Consider the following 19,198-nt stretch of genomic DNA (forward strand, 5'->3'; position numbering starts at 1 on the left):
AGATATTTACTATTCGATAAATACTCGAAAAGAAATGGAAACATATTACCCAGTACATCAGCTGTTTATTGGTTTTAAAAAGGTTTACGACTCGAATAGGAGGGAAACATTGTACAACATTCTTACAGAATTCGGAATACCGAAAAAGCTAGTTAGATTAATTACAATGTGTTTAAATGAATCCCAGAGTAAAGTCCGAGCAGAAAAATTCTTGTCCATAAGCTTTCACGTCGAGAATGGCCTGGAACAAGGAAATGCGTTATCGACATTATTGTTCATCTTTGTTCCGGAGTACGCTATAAGGAAAATTAAGGATAGCAACCAGGCCCTAGAGCTGAATCGTATTCACCAGGTTATGGCGTATGCTGATGATGTAAATTTAATAGCGGATGATAGGCGAACAATAGAGAGGAATGCAGAGTCCTTATTAAACGCTTGCAGCGACATTAGTTTAGAAGTAAATGCAGAGAAAACTAAATACATGGAAGTTCACCGCGATCGTAATATGGCAAATTATGGATGCGTTAAAATATCAAATAATACTTTCGATAAAGTGGGTACTTTCAAATGTCTGGGATCAGTATCACCAAACCAAAATCATATCCACAAAGAAATTAAATGTCGACTGAAATCAGGAAATTCGTGTTATTATTCAGTTCAAAGTATTTTGTCGTCGCGAATTCTGTCGGGGAATTTAAAGCTTAAAATATATAAAACGATAATCATGCCTGTTGCTTTTTATGGTTGTGAAACATGGTCGCTTGCGATGCGGGAAGAACGCAAACAAAGTATTTGAAAATAAAATCCTGAGACGAATATTCGGACCCAAGAGGAACGGGAATGAGGGAAACTCATAACGAAGAACTACATAATTTATATGCTTTACCAAACATCGTTAGTCACCAAGTCTAGGAGGCTCAGGTGGGCAGGTCATGCAACCAGAGTGGAAGAAGGTAGGAACGCTTTCAAAGTTTTAACTGGAAATCCAATCGGAAAACCTCCATTAGGAAGATTTAGGTGCAGATGGGAAGACAATATTAAATTGGATCTCGCAGAAATAGGAATACAAAGTAAAAACTGGATCCAGTTGGCTAAGGATTGAAGTAAGTGGAGAGCTTTTGTGAACGCGGCATTGAACCTTCGGATTCCATAGGCCATAGAGAGAGAATATATTTAAATTAAGCACAACTGCACAACAACCATAAGTGAGTGGTTAGCTTTTACGCTTCTATCGGGAAGTGCGGGATTCAACCCCGAATTCGACCATTTTGACAAAAGTTTTTCTTAATTGTATCTGAATGTAGAGATAATGCATGTACTGTGAATTCTGGCCGACTTCCTTTCTTATCGTTTTTAAATCGTTGTTTAAAAATTACCAGCAGTGACGGATTTGCGAAAAGGGTTAGGGTGGGGATGTTTTACGGGTGAAGCTTGTATGGATCATGATGGTGAATTCCAGGGCGAAATATAGCATTTAGGTCACGAAATCTTATTTAACTAGAGTATACTATAAGAAAGCTATTTAAATAGAAAAATCATGAAAATGAAAAACGCCAAAATTTCCAAAATTCTAGTTTTTTTCCCCCCAAAAAAGCCGTGTGCAAAAAACCATCGATTGAAAAAAGCCGGCCACAACCCCCCCACAAAAAGAAGTCAAGTGGTGTGTAATCTGGAGACCGTGGCGGCCAGACAATTGGTCCACCACGACCTATCCACTTACGTGGGGAAACTCTGATCAAGAAATTCCCTTACGTCTCTCAGGTAGTGCGGCATGGCACCATCGTGGCCATCATCTAACTGTGAAACAAGGAAGTTCTGGAGCATATCAAGATAGGCGATGTCGGTGATGGTGCTCTCAGCAAAGAATGGTCTATACACCTTTGCTCTGGAAACAGAGCAAAACACGTTCACTTTGGGGCTGTCACGAACCAGTTCCACGTGTGCATGTTGATTTTCTGTGTCCAAAATACGACAATTGTGTGTTGACTCGGCCGGAAAGGTGAAAAGTTGATTCGTCACTGAAAACCATGTTCAAGAACTACTCATCACCACTAATGCGATCCAACATGGTAACAGAATTCATGTCGTGTATGTTTATCCGCTTCACTCAGTGCTTGAAGCCAGTGTATGCAATATACGCCAAACAGTGGTCTGAGGGATTTCAATTTCTTGTGATGCACGTCGTGTAGATTTTTTTCGAAGACTGCTTTCAACCACATCGTCAGTCACGGGTGAGCCCTGGGGCCTTTGTGTGTCGCACAGAACAACCTGTTTCAACAAATGTATGGTGTCCTTTGTGCACTGTTGGTTTGCTGGGTGGTTCCTTGCCGTTTTGCGTGCGAAACTTAATGGTGTATCCTTGATACTGACTTAGTTTCTTCAAACCAAAACACGCATTTAGCTCTTTCTGCACCAGTAAAAGTCTCCATTTTCAAGAACTGACCGGTGCACAGTGGTCGGAAACGGAAAAAGCGGACAAAAATATTTTATTCCGAAACAATTGAAGTTGATGGACATCTATTATTCTATACATAATTGTCCTAAATCGATTGCAACTACTGCGGAAGTGATTCGAAGAACCCCTGCTGCAATACAAACTGCTAAATATAACCAAAGGAACAATGTAGGGGAGTAATAAAGGTGAGAAATTGAGGAGGGCACAGAACCATGAAAGCCACCATCGTGAATCATACGTACAGTTTATAAATTCAAAACATAACGTGTTGACGCCTTATGTGAATTGGACATCGCTAGCCAGTACGAAGTTATGACAGGTGTTAATATGCATCCAAGAAGCGGTTACAGGTTCAGAATGCTCTCCCTCTAATTGTATTTGCAGCTAATAAAACTACGGTGTAAAACAAATGTGTTTTTGGCCTTACGAACAAAATTAAAGTTCGCGGTTTTGCACTCGCACCATCTTCGAAGAATTACCAGGTTATCATAAAATAAGTATCGCTGTTTAGAGAACTCGGGAGACGTAACCACTTGACAGAATGCAACCAAACCTAGTAGGAGTACATTTGAGAACATGCAGAAGCGATTGGTGTGGAAAACAAAATTAGTTTCAATTTTCGCCACCAGAGGTAATTGTAACGCTGTACAACACAAAGTAAGTGCAGTGTGGAAGAAAACGACTTTAATTACCTCTCCTGTGGGTCTCGTGGTATTGTTTAGCAATGCTATTAATACCCTGTGGTCAGTGGGGGATTTACGGGAAAAGGGCCTTTTGAACTGAAGCATCCCTTTAAAATTCATGGATATCTTACAAAAACTAAGTTAAATGTTAATCTTTCCTGTAACCCCTAAAATGCAAGCCCCCTCCAAAATTCCAGGGAAAGAGTAGTGTCATCTCGCCTCCAGAGGCTATTGTGTCTCTGTTCAGTGTTAAGTACAGTGAGTATGGTATGGAAGACAAATGATATTGACATTCAATGAAAGAAAGGCCGTAATTATGGCCCCGTGCGACGCGTGGCATTGATTTATACTCCTATTAATAACCCCGTGGTGTAGTGATGTGTTATGAGCGATAATGATGTGGAGTCCTGCCCAAAGGCAGGTCCTGAGCAAGGAAAATGCATGGTGACTGTTACCGTATGAGATGATGGCGTTCTAAGGACGGGACCTACAGGGTAACGTGGGATCCGACTGATGTGTGTCTTCACCGGAAATCGAACCCGGGACCCCTTGAACACAAGGCAAAGAGTGTGGGAATAATAAAAAAAAAAAAAAAAAAGAGACAAACCTCGGATCACCATCAATTCTCTTCTAGCACATAGTGGCCTTCAAAACCGTATCACTGAAACACATGCCGGCATGAGTAAGCGCCTGGAGAGGTAATTACAGTCTTTCTTATCATTTAGCGTCACTAGTGTCGCTTTTCTTCCACGCAGCACTTCCATGGCGTTATACAGCGCCACAATTACCTCTGGTGGCGAAAATTGAAACTAATTTGTTTTCTACACCTATCGATTCTGCATGTTCCCAAATATACTCCTACCAAGTTTGGTTGCATTCTGTCGAGTGGTTACGTCTCCAGAGTTCTCTGAACAGCGGTACTTATTTTATGATAACGTGGTACTGGAGTGTAAATTAGTTCAGAATTAAATTGTTTCGGTAAAATTAAAAGATTTAGTATAGAATCTTATATACTACTGCACTGATGTGTAACATACGGCAGCTCCAAATGATCGATAGTTCATCACTGCAATATGTATGAGACTTTCACTACAACTTTGATTCAGGGACAAAGGGCAATCCAAATTACGTACAAGGCAATATGCCTTTTCTCTTTGTAAGGCTCAGATAGTGAATCTCGACTGCGATCATAGTACTCACCACGCATTTACAGTTAGATGGGGCTGTGTCCTTCAGTTGCACTTGGCTGCAGCTATTTCCAATGCTCAACCTTTGTACTACTTATAGTCAACTCAATAAACCCTGTTTTACAGATAAGCAAAAATAAACTTAGACTGTAGAGCGATTAACGTCAGCGTACATGTAACTTCGGTAACACTAACAAATCTATCATATAAATTATATGACAACTAGCTGAACCTGCGCTCTCTACACAGCGCATCATTCGCATATGAGCATAAATCTCCTTCTCATTCCTCACAACATATGTACATGTCCCTTTACTGACACAAGTAAAAGACGTCGACAAAAAAAAATCGGGAAGGGGGTATCATAAAGGGGATATTTTTCTCTATCGCACCGTTTGCAAGATTTGAACCTACTTCCGGTTGGAGTTTCTAATTCATGTATAACCAGTGTTTTCTTTCTTCTTGCATGCAGTATGTAATAAGCAAATACATTACATATATAGAATTAATTATGTCAGTTATATATGGTGTTCATTGGGCAAAACACACAAAAAATAAAGATTTATCTTAGACTCGAGAAATGGTTATCCTTCCTTTTTCACTATTATTTGGCCATGAAACGCCTGAGACATATACAACCCCAATATACAACAATGTGGTGTTGGAATGCATGACGCATAGGATATGATGCTTTAGTTTTTTTTTTTTTTTAATTTAATTTCAACGCTTCCAGTGTACCCTTAAAATTTGCAATCGATCAGTGAAAACGGCATCTTTCTAGAGCCTGTAGTTTCCGAGATCTCATTGTCGAAAGGATTGGCCACAAACATATAAATTTCCAGAAACATATAGTTGAAAAGAACTCCAAAGATGGCAGCACAGTTCATTTGCATTGATTTTGGAGAAGGCTTATAAAAATACAAAGGCTTTGAACAATAATTTTATATCATGAACTTTGTGAAAAAGATATAGTTAACTAATTTAGACTATTTAAAGTACAAATACTTAAAATTGTCTCTGTTAAACGCGAAATCATACATAACCGTAAATGAAAGATGCGAAAGCTAAATTTATAAGTTGGAGCTCAGGCGCTTTTACTTGCTATTGTAGCATTTTAATAGATAGATGGACAACAAATAAAACTCTTCACTAAACACCCAGTATTAGAGCCCAATGTACTATCCTACCGCTTTCATGGACCTCAGAAACTATATAAATGGTTAAAACATATATTCTTTGGTTCATTTTTTACTGATTTTTCGGCATTTTTATTTGTTCATGTTTACATGCATTTTATGGACAGTGAAAATATTCCTATGTCCTGAAACTTCGGGTTTGGAAGCAGGAGAGATACTTATAATCAAATATAAATACCGATTTCATAGTCGGCGAGTTGACAAGATCGATTTTTGACCGCTTTTTCCCAGTTTCCAACCACTGCGGTGGCGCCGCGTGTGGTCAACTCCGCAACTACTCACTACGCGAGTCAAACGAAGGTTTTGCAGTATAATGTGATAAAAACCAAGTCTGTATGTGGTTCCAATAAAGAATTATAACTGATTGAAGTTGTAGACCCTATAAAGAATTACCCTATATATATATTTTAAAGGATAACCTAGTGAAGACTTGTTTTCCTTTCTATTGCGAATGTATGCAGTTTAAAAATGTTTTGTAAGCGGCTAATGTGTTAAAACTTTCTCATTCATGTCCCCATATGCGAGTTGATGTCAAAGTAGCTAATTTCAGCTTAAAAGGGATGTTTTTGTTTATTATTTGCATGGGTCAATTTGTATATTGCCTCTTTGGTATTGTTTTTGAATAATAATTTTTACTCTTCCAGTTGCTATGGATTAATCGAATGCGAGTGTTAAGACGTCTTCTGAAGAAATATCGAGAAGCCAAGAAAATTGACAGACATCTTTATCATCAACTATATATGAAAGCAAAAGGTAACTGTAACTCTATTTGATCTTTGCGAGTACGTACTAACTTCTCCCATTCTATGTATGAATGGGAGCGAAATCGTGCTCATATGGAGTACCAGCTATAATATTTATTTATTATGGTGACAAAATACTTGCTTGCAAAAGTTAAAATATATATATATATATATATATTTAAAGAATATTTAGCTTTAAGACCTTTGATACTACCAGGTGGAACTGAAGTAATCTTTCAATATTTGTTCGACATTCAGTAATCACGAAACTTAAGAGCAGTCTTTACATTCACTGCTACCTGCTATATATATGTAATCATATTTACTTAACGCAAAATTTGGAAATTCTAATCTAACCAGTGACACAATTTTCACTTACTACGTTGTTGAATAGCCCCTCCGTAATAAACTAAACAAGCGGACAGTAGTGTTGTCAATGTGAGTGTAGTTACCACCAAGCCGAGTCGAGCTGTTGGCTCAGTTGAACCGAGCCGACTCCGGTTGACATCACTAGCGGACAGCAGAGACAAGTGATCTGCGGTAAATAACATTCATCAAGCTATTAATTTCCCGTATACGTCTCTCGCTCTCGCTCTGTAGTTTGTGTGAATAAAGAGAACGCAAACCTATTAATCATCTCCCAACAGCGTTAGCAATAAAAATCAGATTATCTTATCAAACTGCGTAGTTGTTTAAAAAAAGAATGTATCTAGCCAAGGATATTGCTACTCATTATGGAAGCGTAACATTTGTCAGTAGGTGTTATATGAGTCTGTTAGATGAGATTTAGACCTTTTCTCTCCCAACCTTAATAACCCGATCATATCGACGCTAAGAACGACGTTCAAACCTAAAGGTTTCTGAATTTAAATACAAAGACTTACGAGAAACTCGTTGTAGTTCCTTTACTGTAGTGCTAGAGGACAGCTCGATTTGTGCACCGCACCTCGGATGGCATCCCATGTTAGACAGTGGATTCTATGATGAACAATTCATCACGAATTAAGTGCTTGAACGCAAAATTGCGACAGTATAGTAAACTTCTTCCTTCGAGATGGCCCTTCGAAGTCATGTCAGCATTGTCAATTGCTTTCTGACATCTATCATCATCACTAGGGCGGAGCCATTCCTTCGTTTGACATCTTAGAAAAGGAAAGAAACTGGAAATATTTGGTTTTGGATATCTCTTCCTCCTCACCTTAAGAGTAGTAGTCGCCAAATGAACTTTCGCAGCTGCCCAACAACACCCACAGAGTACATGAGAAAGGATGTGAAGAGGCATTCTCAATATGCATTACACAGACTATTTGAATCAGAGGAACAGGTAACTTTTTGCGAGTAAAAATTTCAGTATGTGCGAGTAGAAAGTACTGGCAGTGATATTTCGAATTTCCAATATCTAAACTTTCGTTGTGGACATCAATAGCAGAAATTAAATTACATATCGGTGATATCTGACGCCTGTATCAATCACTGGATCTGCAAATTAAGTTTTAGTGAAGAATGTTATACAATGTCACACACATACAGTGTGGAGTGGAGAAAACTTTGTTTTCCGCAACACAACGGCAACGTTTCTTTACCGTTAAGTGATTCCTTCAATCGTATCTTTTGTCAGTCTACTATGGTGCTTACCAGTGAGCTTTCGGGACGCCCAGGGCCCTTGAGAAGTAACGGACTAGCAAAGTAATGTTTCACTTGTATCTTCTAAATTGCAGCTGCGACATGTCTTATTCAGTTATTGTTGAACGGATCTAGGCTTTTGAACAGAAGTGTCTAGAAGCCATGTGACTATGGACCACTACCATTTTTTCAATTTTATGTGAATCCTATATTTCGCAACACTTTAGTCCATTCTGTGTGTACCATCTATGAACTGATTATACTTCCCTGTCAGACCTGGTCGAGTAACAGCAATCTTTTTTCTCCTTAGAATATCTGGTCGTATATGTAACACTAAATTCAATACAAACTATAACAGGAAAGAAACAATTATGAAACGAATGTCTGTGACAAAAAAAAGTACTTTCATTCGTACTTGTATCAGTGCCATCAAAATGGCTTCAGTGTTAGCTATAATACAAAATATACATACATTTTATGCGTATCCATTCTTCGTTTGCTGTAAGCAGATTAGAAGCTTTCGAACAGAAGACAAACAAAACAAATGCGCACTCTCGAATGTGCTTATTATCGCAGAATAGTCACATGATCATGTTGTCAGGCCCTAACGAAATTTCTTTGATAACATAGGTTTGGAAAAATAAAACAGTGCTAAGTTGTTTCGGTTTAGTTAACCGATTCGTATGTGTTGGGGTGCGCTGAATCCAGGAATGACAACGGTTTTGTCCTGGGACGTCTGGGTTTCGAACAAACGGGTGGTCATTGTTAAACATAAATATGCGATTTACAGAAACACCATTAACAGCGTAACACAATGTACAGAAATACGCACGCACGTGAAGACAAAGAAGTAATACCACTTTTAATCAGATTGCTTGTGAAATAGTTTTTTTAAGGTCAAACTTCGTTCGGAGCTTGTCCTTTTGTAGGTGGCTGCCGGGAGATCCCCTAAACAACATCCAGCGGTCGTCTGCCATAATCGTAACACTCCAGTTCCCCTGATACCGTCGTTCCATTTCTTTGATATTTTGATGGAAACTCTCCCCCTCCTCCTCTTCACTCACTGCTCCCACATTGTGAGGAAAGTAGTCAAGGTGGGAGTTGAGAAAATGGACTTTTAAGCCCATGGAACACCCAAGCTTTCGGAACGCGTGCAACATTTCCTTGTACTCTGGGTCCTTTCGGTTTCCCAAAAACCACAGTAAAGGCAACCCAAGCTTCTTTTTGAGTTGGAGTCATTGAACTGATGAAGTCTTTGTTGGATATGACTTTTCTAATATCAGTGCTAACAAAAACCCACGTACTCGTAGTATTTGAGCAACAAACAGTGTGGCCAGAACTACTTACCAACGTTTCACAAATCTAAGGTGTAATCTTAATAAATTTGTTCTATGAACAGATTTATTGCTTTTGGTTTTTCTTTGTAATCTCGTACTCTCAATCAAGACACATTACGATATGTGTCAGTGATTTCCATCCGGACCAATATACATGTATTTTCATGTTTCGGGGAGCACAAATGCATTTAATCTTCCATATTCATTTTTATTTTCGTGTGATGCATTTGCAATTTAGCGATTTCCAGCTACCTGTTTGACCACGTTACATTTCGATTGTGCAAAAACTTTACGTCCCAGGAAGAAACGGGGGTCATTTTCGACTTCGGTGTACCCAGAAGCATAAACATCAGCTAAACTTACGCAACCAGCTTTTTGGTTGCAGACCTGTATAATCGGTTTAAAGAAAACCACATATTCTGCGTTCCATATATGGCACACTAGGCAGAAACAGGTTAAATTTAAATAGCAACTATTAGAGAGAAACTTAGTGTTTCTGAATGATCTAGGAGTAAAATCTGTCATATGTATCAATTTACTAATGATCATTTCTGTTGCTTTGAAAATATAAATTGTGTTGCTAAATAATTTAAGTAGTAATCTGTACTCATTCTGCTAAATAATTTAAGTAGTGATCTGAGTGGCATTCAGTTTATTCAACTTCTGACAGTTCTTAAGAGTAATTGAATTTGATACCTATATGAACGAAATAAACAAGTAAGGTTTCAACATGGTTCCTTTGAACCATTGGAATATAAGAACTTGAGAGGCATTTGTTATCGTACTAAGGAACACTTCAACCGAATCAGGTGAAGTTGAAAGTTGTGATCTGAACTGTCACTGATACACGTGGATAGAATTAGTTATTGTGACAAACAATAACTAATTCTATTCACGTGCATCAGTTTGATTTGAATGTCGATGATTAGCAGTATGTGGTGCACATGTTTTGAGTTTCGGAAATAACTTTTGAACAGACACACATAACATTACGGTGTTTGGTGTATGAAGATTTTTCAAAAGTTCCTTTTGCATCGTAGCAGAAATTTACTCTCCGTAACGCAGTAAGCCAAGCTAGACCAGGAGCGCTTTTTTTTTTTTTTTTTTTTTTTTTTTTTTTTTTTTCTATTTATACCGAATATAGAACTGAACTGCTTGCCGTAACGATTCTTGATCTGATATGGGGTCTTACAATTTGTGTTAATTACTAGCAAGAATTTACTCCATGGATACTCAGCGCTTATTTCCAGTTCTGACGTTACCTAGTGCTCGTCGAAAGGTTCAGGTTTTCAAGTCTATGAGTGCATAGTGTCTGAAGAAGACTTCATGAGTGCACTTGTATACTAAACGTGGCGATTGGTCGTAGTAAGAAAAGCTGTACTGTCAGTATGACACAGATTCAGGTTATCCTACTTTTTTACATTTTGATCAAACGTAAATATATATGTAGGTATTGGTATCATTGACTGTACATTTCTGTTGAAACGTGGTAGTTGGCTGTGATCCTGGCTGCTAAAAGTGTTACGACTCAGTGGTCTGCAGTGTGTATATATATAAATAGATAGATAGGTAGATTTCAGAGCTTCCCAAACAAAAAGTTAAGACAAAAGATCATTGTAAATAGGTACTGCAGTGTGTAAAAAATCCTTTGAGAACTCCTAGCCAGTTGAATTTTCTGATAATCAGTACCATTTGAGAGCTTTTTAAAACTTGAATGAGTTGTTTAGGTATTTCATGAAGAAGCACCGTTATTAAAAGTTTGTTAGGTCGCTTCTTAAATGTCAGTGATTCTAGTTGAAAGTCTGTTGAAAAATTAACTCAAACAAAATCTCAAAGTTCATATTATATATTGAACTGAATGTTGACTCAAGAACAAGAGAAGTTTTTAAGTGCAATCACAATTTTTTTTTTGTATGGAATGAAAAGGACACGGAGCGGATCTTTCAAAAGTACCATTTACGAATCCTGTTTCGAGAAACAGTTTGAGCTAGCATTGTTATCTCTGGCCAAACATAATTTATGCAAATTACGAGAACCACCTTACATTTTATATAAAAAGAAACCGAGCATGTAAGCGTACTTTTTTGACCCACCTTCCCCCCACCAAAAGGTCCTACTTTTTCTCACCTTTATCATCGTTAAAAATCACTTGAGTATTTGCATTTAAATAAACATTTTAAAAAAGCACTTTAATATTTTATGATAAGATGAATATATATATCCTCATGAGACTAGGTCTAAAAGAAACAAGTTGGGAGATTGTTCTGGAAATTAATATTCTATGATTTAAACTTATAGCATTCTCTGAGTATACAATGAGCTTTAAGATAATGTAGGATAGGTATCCAAATAATCTCGTTGATAATGAAGTTACGATAGTTGTACCTTCTTTATCTTTAACTCAGCGTCATCATTGGCTGGTACTTTGGTCTTTACTCCTTCATCTTTTGCACTGAAAGCTAGAGAACAGTACCAACGTTATCAAGCACGACCCATCGCTTCCACGAGCCTATTTTTCTCAAATTTAAGTCTTGAAATGTTAGTGTGGTACTTTTCAAAATCAAACATTTTACAATTGCATATATCATAAAACCATGACAAATTAGAGGCATCAGCATTAACATGTAGAAATTACTTTTATCATTATTCTAGTGTTCGAGCTTCGTGATATTTTTTGACTGCTATTTAAAAAAAAAAAAAAAAAAAAAAAGTGAGAAATTGACCCCAGGCCTTTTGGGATACCTGCTCTGGAACTATCGAATGACTTTGCCGTCGAAGTTCCCTCTTTATTAGTTGGGTTTTTATCCACACCCCCATGGAAGATACTTCATCCAGCTGTTTCTTCTCATCTGTCAATATAAGAAACTAAGACCAGTTCTTATGCATTTCAACAGGACTTTTGCGCTCTTACACCGGTTTTCAGATTTTACTGTCCTTTTTTTTTTTTTTCCACTTAAGTTCCATATGCTGATTCTGTCTGATCTTTTTCATTTATTTACTGGTACTTTCGTTTTAAATTAAATGTATTTTCATTGTGCTCACTGCAGAGCTGGTTCTAATTTTACAGACTTCACGCTAGGTCTCAGCACGTCGTATACACAGTACTTTAATCTGCTGCGATTCTGTGTCCTGACTAGCCTGCTTGATATGCAAAGTAAACTTTTTTTTTTTTCGTTCAGTAAATCCTCCTGTCATGTCATAGATTTTATTAGCACAAGGATGTGAGAGAAAACTGCTATGTTCCGAGCCGTGTTGGCATAACTGATAATGAGGAGGCATCCTGCAGTGAAAGTAGCTGCCTATTACTGTCACGTTCTTCATTTCCAGTTTGTGACAATCCCCACATGTATTTGACTTTTTTTCTTCATACTAACTCGGGCCTTTCTTAACCTTTGCCGTGACAAAAGATGATTAGTATCAAACTGTGTTAGTATCCTTGGTTTTTGTACCTGTTTTTGCATGTTTTCTACACACTATTAGATTTCGTGTCAGACTTGTTATTTAATTTCACACATGTACGGGTGCAACTCTTTTCTTCTTTTTACACTCAATGCACTTGTAATATTTTCCATAAGTACAAACTTTGCTTTCTATATAGTTAAACAATTTGCTGAGCAAAACAATATATTCACATTAAAAAGCTACATACGTGTGACAGTTTCACTAACTAACACTTTGGCTATCAAGGTGTATGTAGTTTCTTAATGTGAATATATTGTTTTGCTCAGCAAATAGTTTGTGTTCAATGCACTTGTTTTTCTTCTTTTTTCTGCATTTAAAGGTAATTATGTTTATACAGTAATGTATATTGTACGTTTGGCACCAGTGAAAAACAATCAAAGGTACTTTGTTCATTTATCTCCATTTTTTTAAAATTTATTAATCTATAATTATGAACTAGGAAAAGTGGCAAATATTCTAATATGCGTTTGTAATACGGTACGTATACTTATCTTGTACTCAATGATATGTTGTTCTGTTTTAGGTAATGTCTTTAAGAACAAGCGAGTTCTGATGGAATTCATACATAAGAAGAAGGCTGAGAAGGCCAGAACTAAGATGTTAAAGTAAGTCCTTGCAATGATTATTTAATATATACACCTGACATGAAATCACTTTAAACTGAAATTATTCCAGTTACGAGAAGGAAGAAATGTTTGGAAGCTAGAGCTTACATTACACTTGATAACTTGATAACTAATCGAGATAACTGGTCGTGGCATATTTAAACTACAGAGTTCGCACCAAGGGATGTTAGATAAGAACTGTTCATTATTTTTAGCGTATGAATTTAGTTTTCTTTTTTAATATTCATTAGGAACTTATTCTGTATACAGTTCTGTTTTCAAACAGTCGTTGCAGTAGATGATACAGGACAGGGAAGTGGAGCTTCAGGATCGTGTAAAACAGTATACTCTTTAATTTGTCGCGTTATTTTTTAAGTGTAATGAAATAAGCGGACAATGAATACTTGTTACATTTAAAGGTCGCAGAGTAAAGAAACATAATGCAAATGTTCAGTTTTATACAGCAATAAAAAAAAGTACTGCGCCTAAAAGGCCATTTTGTGCTCATTAACTTCTTTTTGCAACGAGATTTTATATACAGAAATCACACTAACAGTCCGTAATTCATAAATACTTCCAATTACTATGAAGTGAGGTCAGTATCTGGCTGATGCACTTCTGCGTCAGATTAGAAATTGTGCTTGGTATTAAAGAAAGTCAAATTGTTTTTGAGCCATTTGAATTGATTAGTACCAAATCTTGATTGGGAGAAACCAGGCCCGTATTTATATATTGTGCACCCCTGTGCTCTAAATTATTTGCTGCCCCCGCCCATCGAAAGCGACTATATTAGTGTTGAATTCACAGTTTTTGGGATCGCTGAGATGAATAGTGACAGTTTTAATAGAATTCATTGTCATACTCCACTCCCCAGGAAGGGGGCCAGATTTTAAAAGTAATCGAAAACGACATATATTAGTGTTAAATTCATAGTTTTCGGGGTTGCTGAGTTTAACGGTATCAGATTTCATGAGGTTCAAATTCATCCTCACCCCTTGGAGTGGGGGTGGAAGAGGATGAATTTAAAAATAATCAGATAAGCGAGCTAATTAATAACTAATATAATTAGAACGAATGAAACACGAAGATATTTTCTTGCTCTTGCGCGGGAGTCTGCGGTTTGCTAGTTTTAAGTGTGACTTTATTGTGAATTTTAAAAAAATCCAAAATTTTGCCGCCCTGTGCTCGAGCACAGAATAGCACTTACCTAATACGGGCCTGGATGTAACTACAGGGAGTTTATAAATAAGATCCTGTGGGGAAACTAAAAATCTTCAAAAATAAGTTTTATTAAGACAGAATTTTTGTGTACTTCCATTAAGGTTCGAAGATCTTTTTTCGCATCCTTTACTTTTTAAAGTTCACCGCTAAATTTTTATTTGTGCACCATTCCCTTCCAGACATTGTTGCAGTATTTTTCTGAAACCGAGAGTTCAGAATCACATTACGCATTTTGTCCTTCAGATCGTCCAGATTTGGTGGTTTCTGCGTATACACTTAAGCCTTTCCATAACCAGTAATCACAAGATGGTAAGTCTAGTATCATGCAGATCAAGATGTGGGTTCTCTTGGGCTAATCCTTCTTCTGGAATTGCTCGTTAAGAACTGGCAGACCTCAAGGTTAAAATGTGGTTGTGCCTCCATCTTGTTGCATTTGGACTTCATTGATGATGCTTAACTTCTGAAGTGTTGGCACTGGGAATATCTAGCATGTTCAGATAGCTGTCTTCCTCAAAGAAAAAAAGGACCAGTGATGTGATCCATGAAGCTGCGTGGCTTATATGCATCTTGTACGCATAATGAATTTCTAACACCCTAAATTCTATAGTTGGGCCAATGCACTTTTTCCGAAACACAATGACTGAGGGACAGAAGATCAGCGTCTTTGATTGATCAATCTTGCGGGATTGGTTTGCAAAATTCCATTCTCATATCAAAGGTTTATCTGTCAGGACATGTACAAATTTTAACTTCAGGCTTCAGCATTTTGCGTAGGATTTTGAGTAATGTTGAACTCGGTATTTCCACCAAGGACTTTCGTTTAAGCGGTTTCAGTGGACTCTATTCCACGCTCGTCTACACTGACTGAATCAAATCGTCACCTATTCCTGGTGTGACAGCTGTCTAACATGTTTCTCATAGTTTTGAACTTCTCATACTATCTTTTAATATTTGTCTCTGCTGGGGACGGTTTACCAAACGTTGTTTTCAACTTTCTCCACACTGAAGCGGAGAATTTTAACTGCAGACCATACCATACAGCAAGATCTTTAACTCATAAACCACAGGTACTACATTTCCCTTCAGTCACATCAGTACAACCGTCATTGAGTAGTGCGACCAGAACAAAACTTGAGTTTTTTCGTCTACACCAAAATTTTATATTCATAAACAGAAGTTACAACGTTGTTGAATTTTAGTTCCCAACAGGACTTTATATACTACATATATTGTTAGTTTGACATTTGTGTTGATAATACATGCTAGTATAGCCCTCCACGTAATAGTGTGTGTGGCTGTATTTTATTTATAGTCCAGGTAGTTAATAGATTTATAAAAAGAATAAGCTGCAATAAAAAATAATTTATTTTGGGCGTAAATGGTGACGCCAAGATCAGTTACGTGAACTATTTCGAGTAACAAATTTATCTGCATTCTATTTTCAGTGACCAAGCCGAAGCTCGTAGGCAGAAGGTGAAGGAAGCAAGGAAGCGCCGCGAAGAACGAATTTCGCAAAAGAAACAAGAGCTCCTGCAATCTTACCAGAAAGAAGACGATGCAGCGGCAACAGCTAAGAAGTAGTGACAGTTACGAAACTCATTCATAAAAGTTTATCATATTTGCATACGGTTCGATTGCCTTACGTGACACAAATTGTAACAAAGGTAAAATCAATACGAATAAAGTAAGAGGAAAACAATTTAAATGTATTATTTACACTAAACTCGATTTATTTGCGAATATAAATTGATTATATGATGAAAAATAGAAACATTTTTGCTCTATTTTTTAAATAGAAAATCGAGATATGCGAGCGATGTGGTAGGCTTTTCTCGGAACTACCCCAGTGTAACTTCCGATCTTGCACCACACGGCGTTATCAGCCACCAAAGATGGTCTGAATACGACATTTGTATGCTTCCGCGCCGTATAGGCAGTGAAGTGTTATTCGTCTTCTATGGTGCAAGGGACACTCAGCAACAGGCACAGTCCGCAGCAAAAAACCTGCAACATTAGCATGTAAGTTTATTGTGAAACAACGAAATCTTTTGCTTCAAAGTAAGTGTGCAGGGGAAGACGCCGAGGATTCTCCTTGCGTGATTCGTGCCACTTAGACGTTATGTTGATTCACTGCGCTGTTAGGCGTAGTTTCACAAACTTACATGCTCATGTTGCAAGTTTATTGCTGCGGACTGTACCAACAGGGAAATGAAACCGGTGAGTATAGGGACAAGTGTTCAGCAGTGATAGTGCAAGGAGCGTGAAAATGTCCAGGACAATAAACGATTGGGCTGACCTCGTTCCATCTGACGACATTATGTTTATTGATGAATGGTGAAAGCGGATTGACATGTTCATCAGAAGAACTTTGCCAGGAACCTTAATATTTCCTATGTTTCATATTGTCCATGATTCACTGGGATACCGCAGGGTCTCATGTTGATGGGTTTCTAGCTTCTTAATAATGTCAAGAAGAGCAAGTGAATTATCACGTCACTGAGCCACTTGTAGCGTTACATTGATTATATACATATGTTATTAATAGTGGGCATTTTAATCACATGTTTTGTATTAGCTGTGTTATTTACATATGGTTTTCCCATGGGTGTTTTTACTAACTTTTTTTTTCCAATCAGATACACTTCTTATTTTATTTTTGCTATATCTGTTCCCTACTTCCTTCCACAATATCTCCTTTTCCTGCATTTTTGTCAAATTCTTTGCTTAACGTATATTTTACGGACTCCCGTCTTTTAGAGATTCAGTGCATTCACATTCACACTTCCTTTTTTTAAAGAGAATCTTCTTGTCTTATCCCATTTTTGTCCTCGGCCAGATTAGATTTCAGAAAGTACGAGGAGCATGTCATTTAAAAAAGAAGAATAAAAAGAAAAGTGTGTGCAAATAGAAACTGGGCTTTTTGGAGTCCAATTGCATTGTATTGAAAAGATGTATTGTACTTCGCATTGTACTTATTATAAAGACTAATAATCGAAATATTACTATCTATGGTCTTTTTGCCAGTGACGAGGTAACTGATGAATGCTGTCGCGATAGAAACTTGCTTTGGAAGAAAAATTGTTTGTCGAGCCATTTTCGCACATCTTCAGCTTGCGTGAATCGCTGGTCTTTCAAAGATTACGACATCGATGTGAATAAGTAATCAGACGGCGCTAAGTGTATAGAATAACTCCTCATGCTGGAGAACTTTCCAGCCTAAAGCAAAGATGAGTTCGTGTGTTTCTTTTGCTGTATGTGGACGAGCGTTGTCAATCAACAGTAGCACTTTCCGACTTCCTTGCACGATAAATGAGTTTCCTCTCCAGCACTTCACTTAATTTGATCAGTTGGGTCTAGTAACGTTCAGCTGTCAAAGTTTGACAGGTTCCAGAAGCTCGTAGTAAATTACACTTTTGAAGTAAATTACATACTAAATTTTTGAAGATTTATTAGTTCTACAAAGACTAGATTTCTGTCTATCATTTGCATAATTATTGAGTCAGGAATTTCAAATAAAACTCTTGATTTTAAGATGAGACCTGCATTCCTGTGCAAAGAGCAGAAATTTCATTTTCAATTTGCTGTGCAGTATTATCACATCTAAGGATTCTAACGGTAAGTTCCTTACCGTTGCTCTAATTTCGTTCACGTACAAATTTATATCTAATGCAGTTTTTGACTGAAGAACACTAAACAGATGATCAGTATAGAAAAAAAGATCTTCCCATACGAACAGAACAAGAATTAAAATGGTGGATTTTTCAGAATATTCTTTAACCCAATTCCAAATTGAATTGACTCGGGATTCCAGTCATCAGCTTCTATAATGTGCTCCATTGCATTGGAAATCTCATTGTATTTCAGTTTGATTGTCTGTACTGCACGTGGATAATTCCATCGCGTAGATGATAGATGAGGTAGTTGAAAGCCTCGCTCTCGCAGCTCTGTGCTGCTAGTTGACCGTCCAAAACAAAAAGAATGAAAAGCTGTTAAATTGTATATGAATATTTTAACTACTTCAATTATTTTCACCGCGTGAACTAAATTAAGTTGGTGAGCATAGCAATCAGTGGCGTATTTAGAAGGGCTTCCGGGCTGAAGCCCCCCCCCCCCCGAAATCTTACTATAGTAAAGTATATGAAATATCTTGTAGAATTTTCACATTTTCAGGCAACGTCCCCCCCCCGAAAGTTAGGAAAGCCCTCCCCGAAACAAAATCGTAAATACGCCACTGATAATGTATGTACATTTACACTTCCAATTTTCATATCCTGCAACGTTGGACAACCAACAATACGTTAAAGTTGGTTGGTTGAGAACTATATAAGGCGTCCTACAAGTGCTCTAGCTTGTTTGAAAAATGTCAGTGTAGCAAACAAAAAAAAGTCCATCCCTCTGAACGAATAAAAAATCGGATAAAAGATTCCGTTTAGTATCTACAGAACGATTGATATGCGAAAGTTACAACGAAATCTTATTTAAAGTTACCAAGGAAAAATCAATGTTGGTCATCTTAATATTGTCCCCCCATCTGCTTTTTGGTCTTTCTAATTATCATTTTCCGATTGGTCTTTCAGTCAATGAAGACTTAGAAAGCGTTTCTACTTTCTTCCATCCTAGCCTCACCTCAGATTCATCTACCGTAATGTGTGTTTCATCTTCCTTTCCTAGAATAAGCCTCAAATT

General features: G+C 37.3%; 1 protein-coding gene across 1 annotated transcript in view; it reads left to right on the top strand.

Moving 5' to 3' along the window:
* The window catches only part of RpL19 (ribosomal protein L19), a 59,188-nt gene extending 42,977 nt beyond the window's left edge, over positions 1-16,211 (top strand). The window contains exons 4-6 of the mRNA XM_081755469.1: positions 6,166-6,274; positions 13,210-13,291; positions 15,958-16,211. Coding sequence (XP_081611595.1) covers positions 6,166-6,274; positions 13,210-13,291; positions 15,958-16,093 — 327 coding nt within the window. The 3' untranslated portion in view covers positions 16,094-16,211. The remainder of the gene's footprint in view (positions 1-6,165; positions 6,275-13,209; positions 13,292-15,957) is intronic.
* The last annotated feature ends 2,987 nt before the right edge of the window (positions 16,212-19,198 follow it).

The sequence above is a fragment of the Thermobia domestica genome, chromosome 4 (assembly GCF_964235325.1).
Source record: "Thermobia domestica chromosome 4, izTheDome1.hap1.1, whole genome shotgun sequence".
In the NCBI taxonomy this organism is placed as follows: domain Eukaryota; kingdom Metazoa; phylum Arthropoda; class Insecta; order Zygentoma; family Lepismatidae; genus Thermobia; species Thermobia domestica.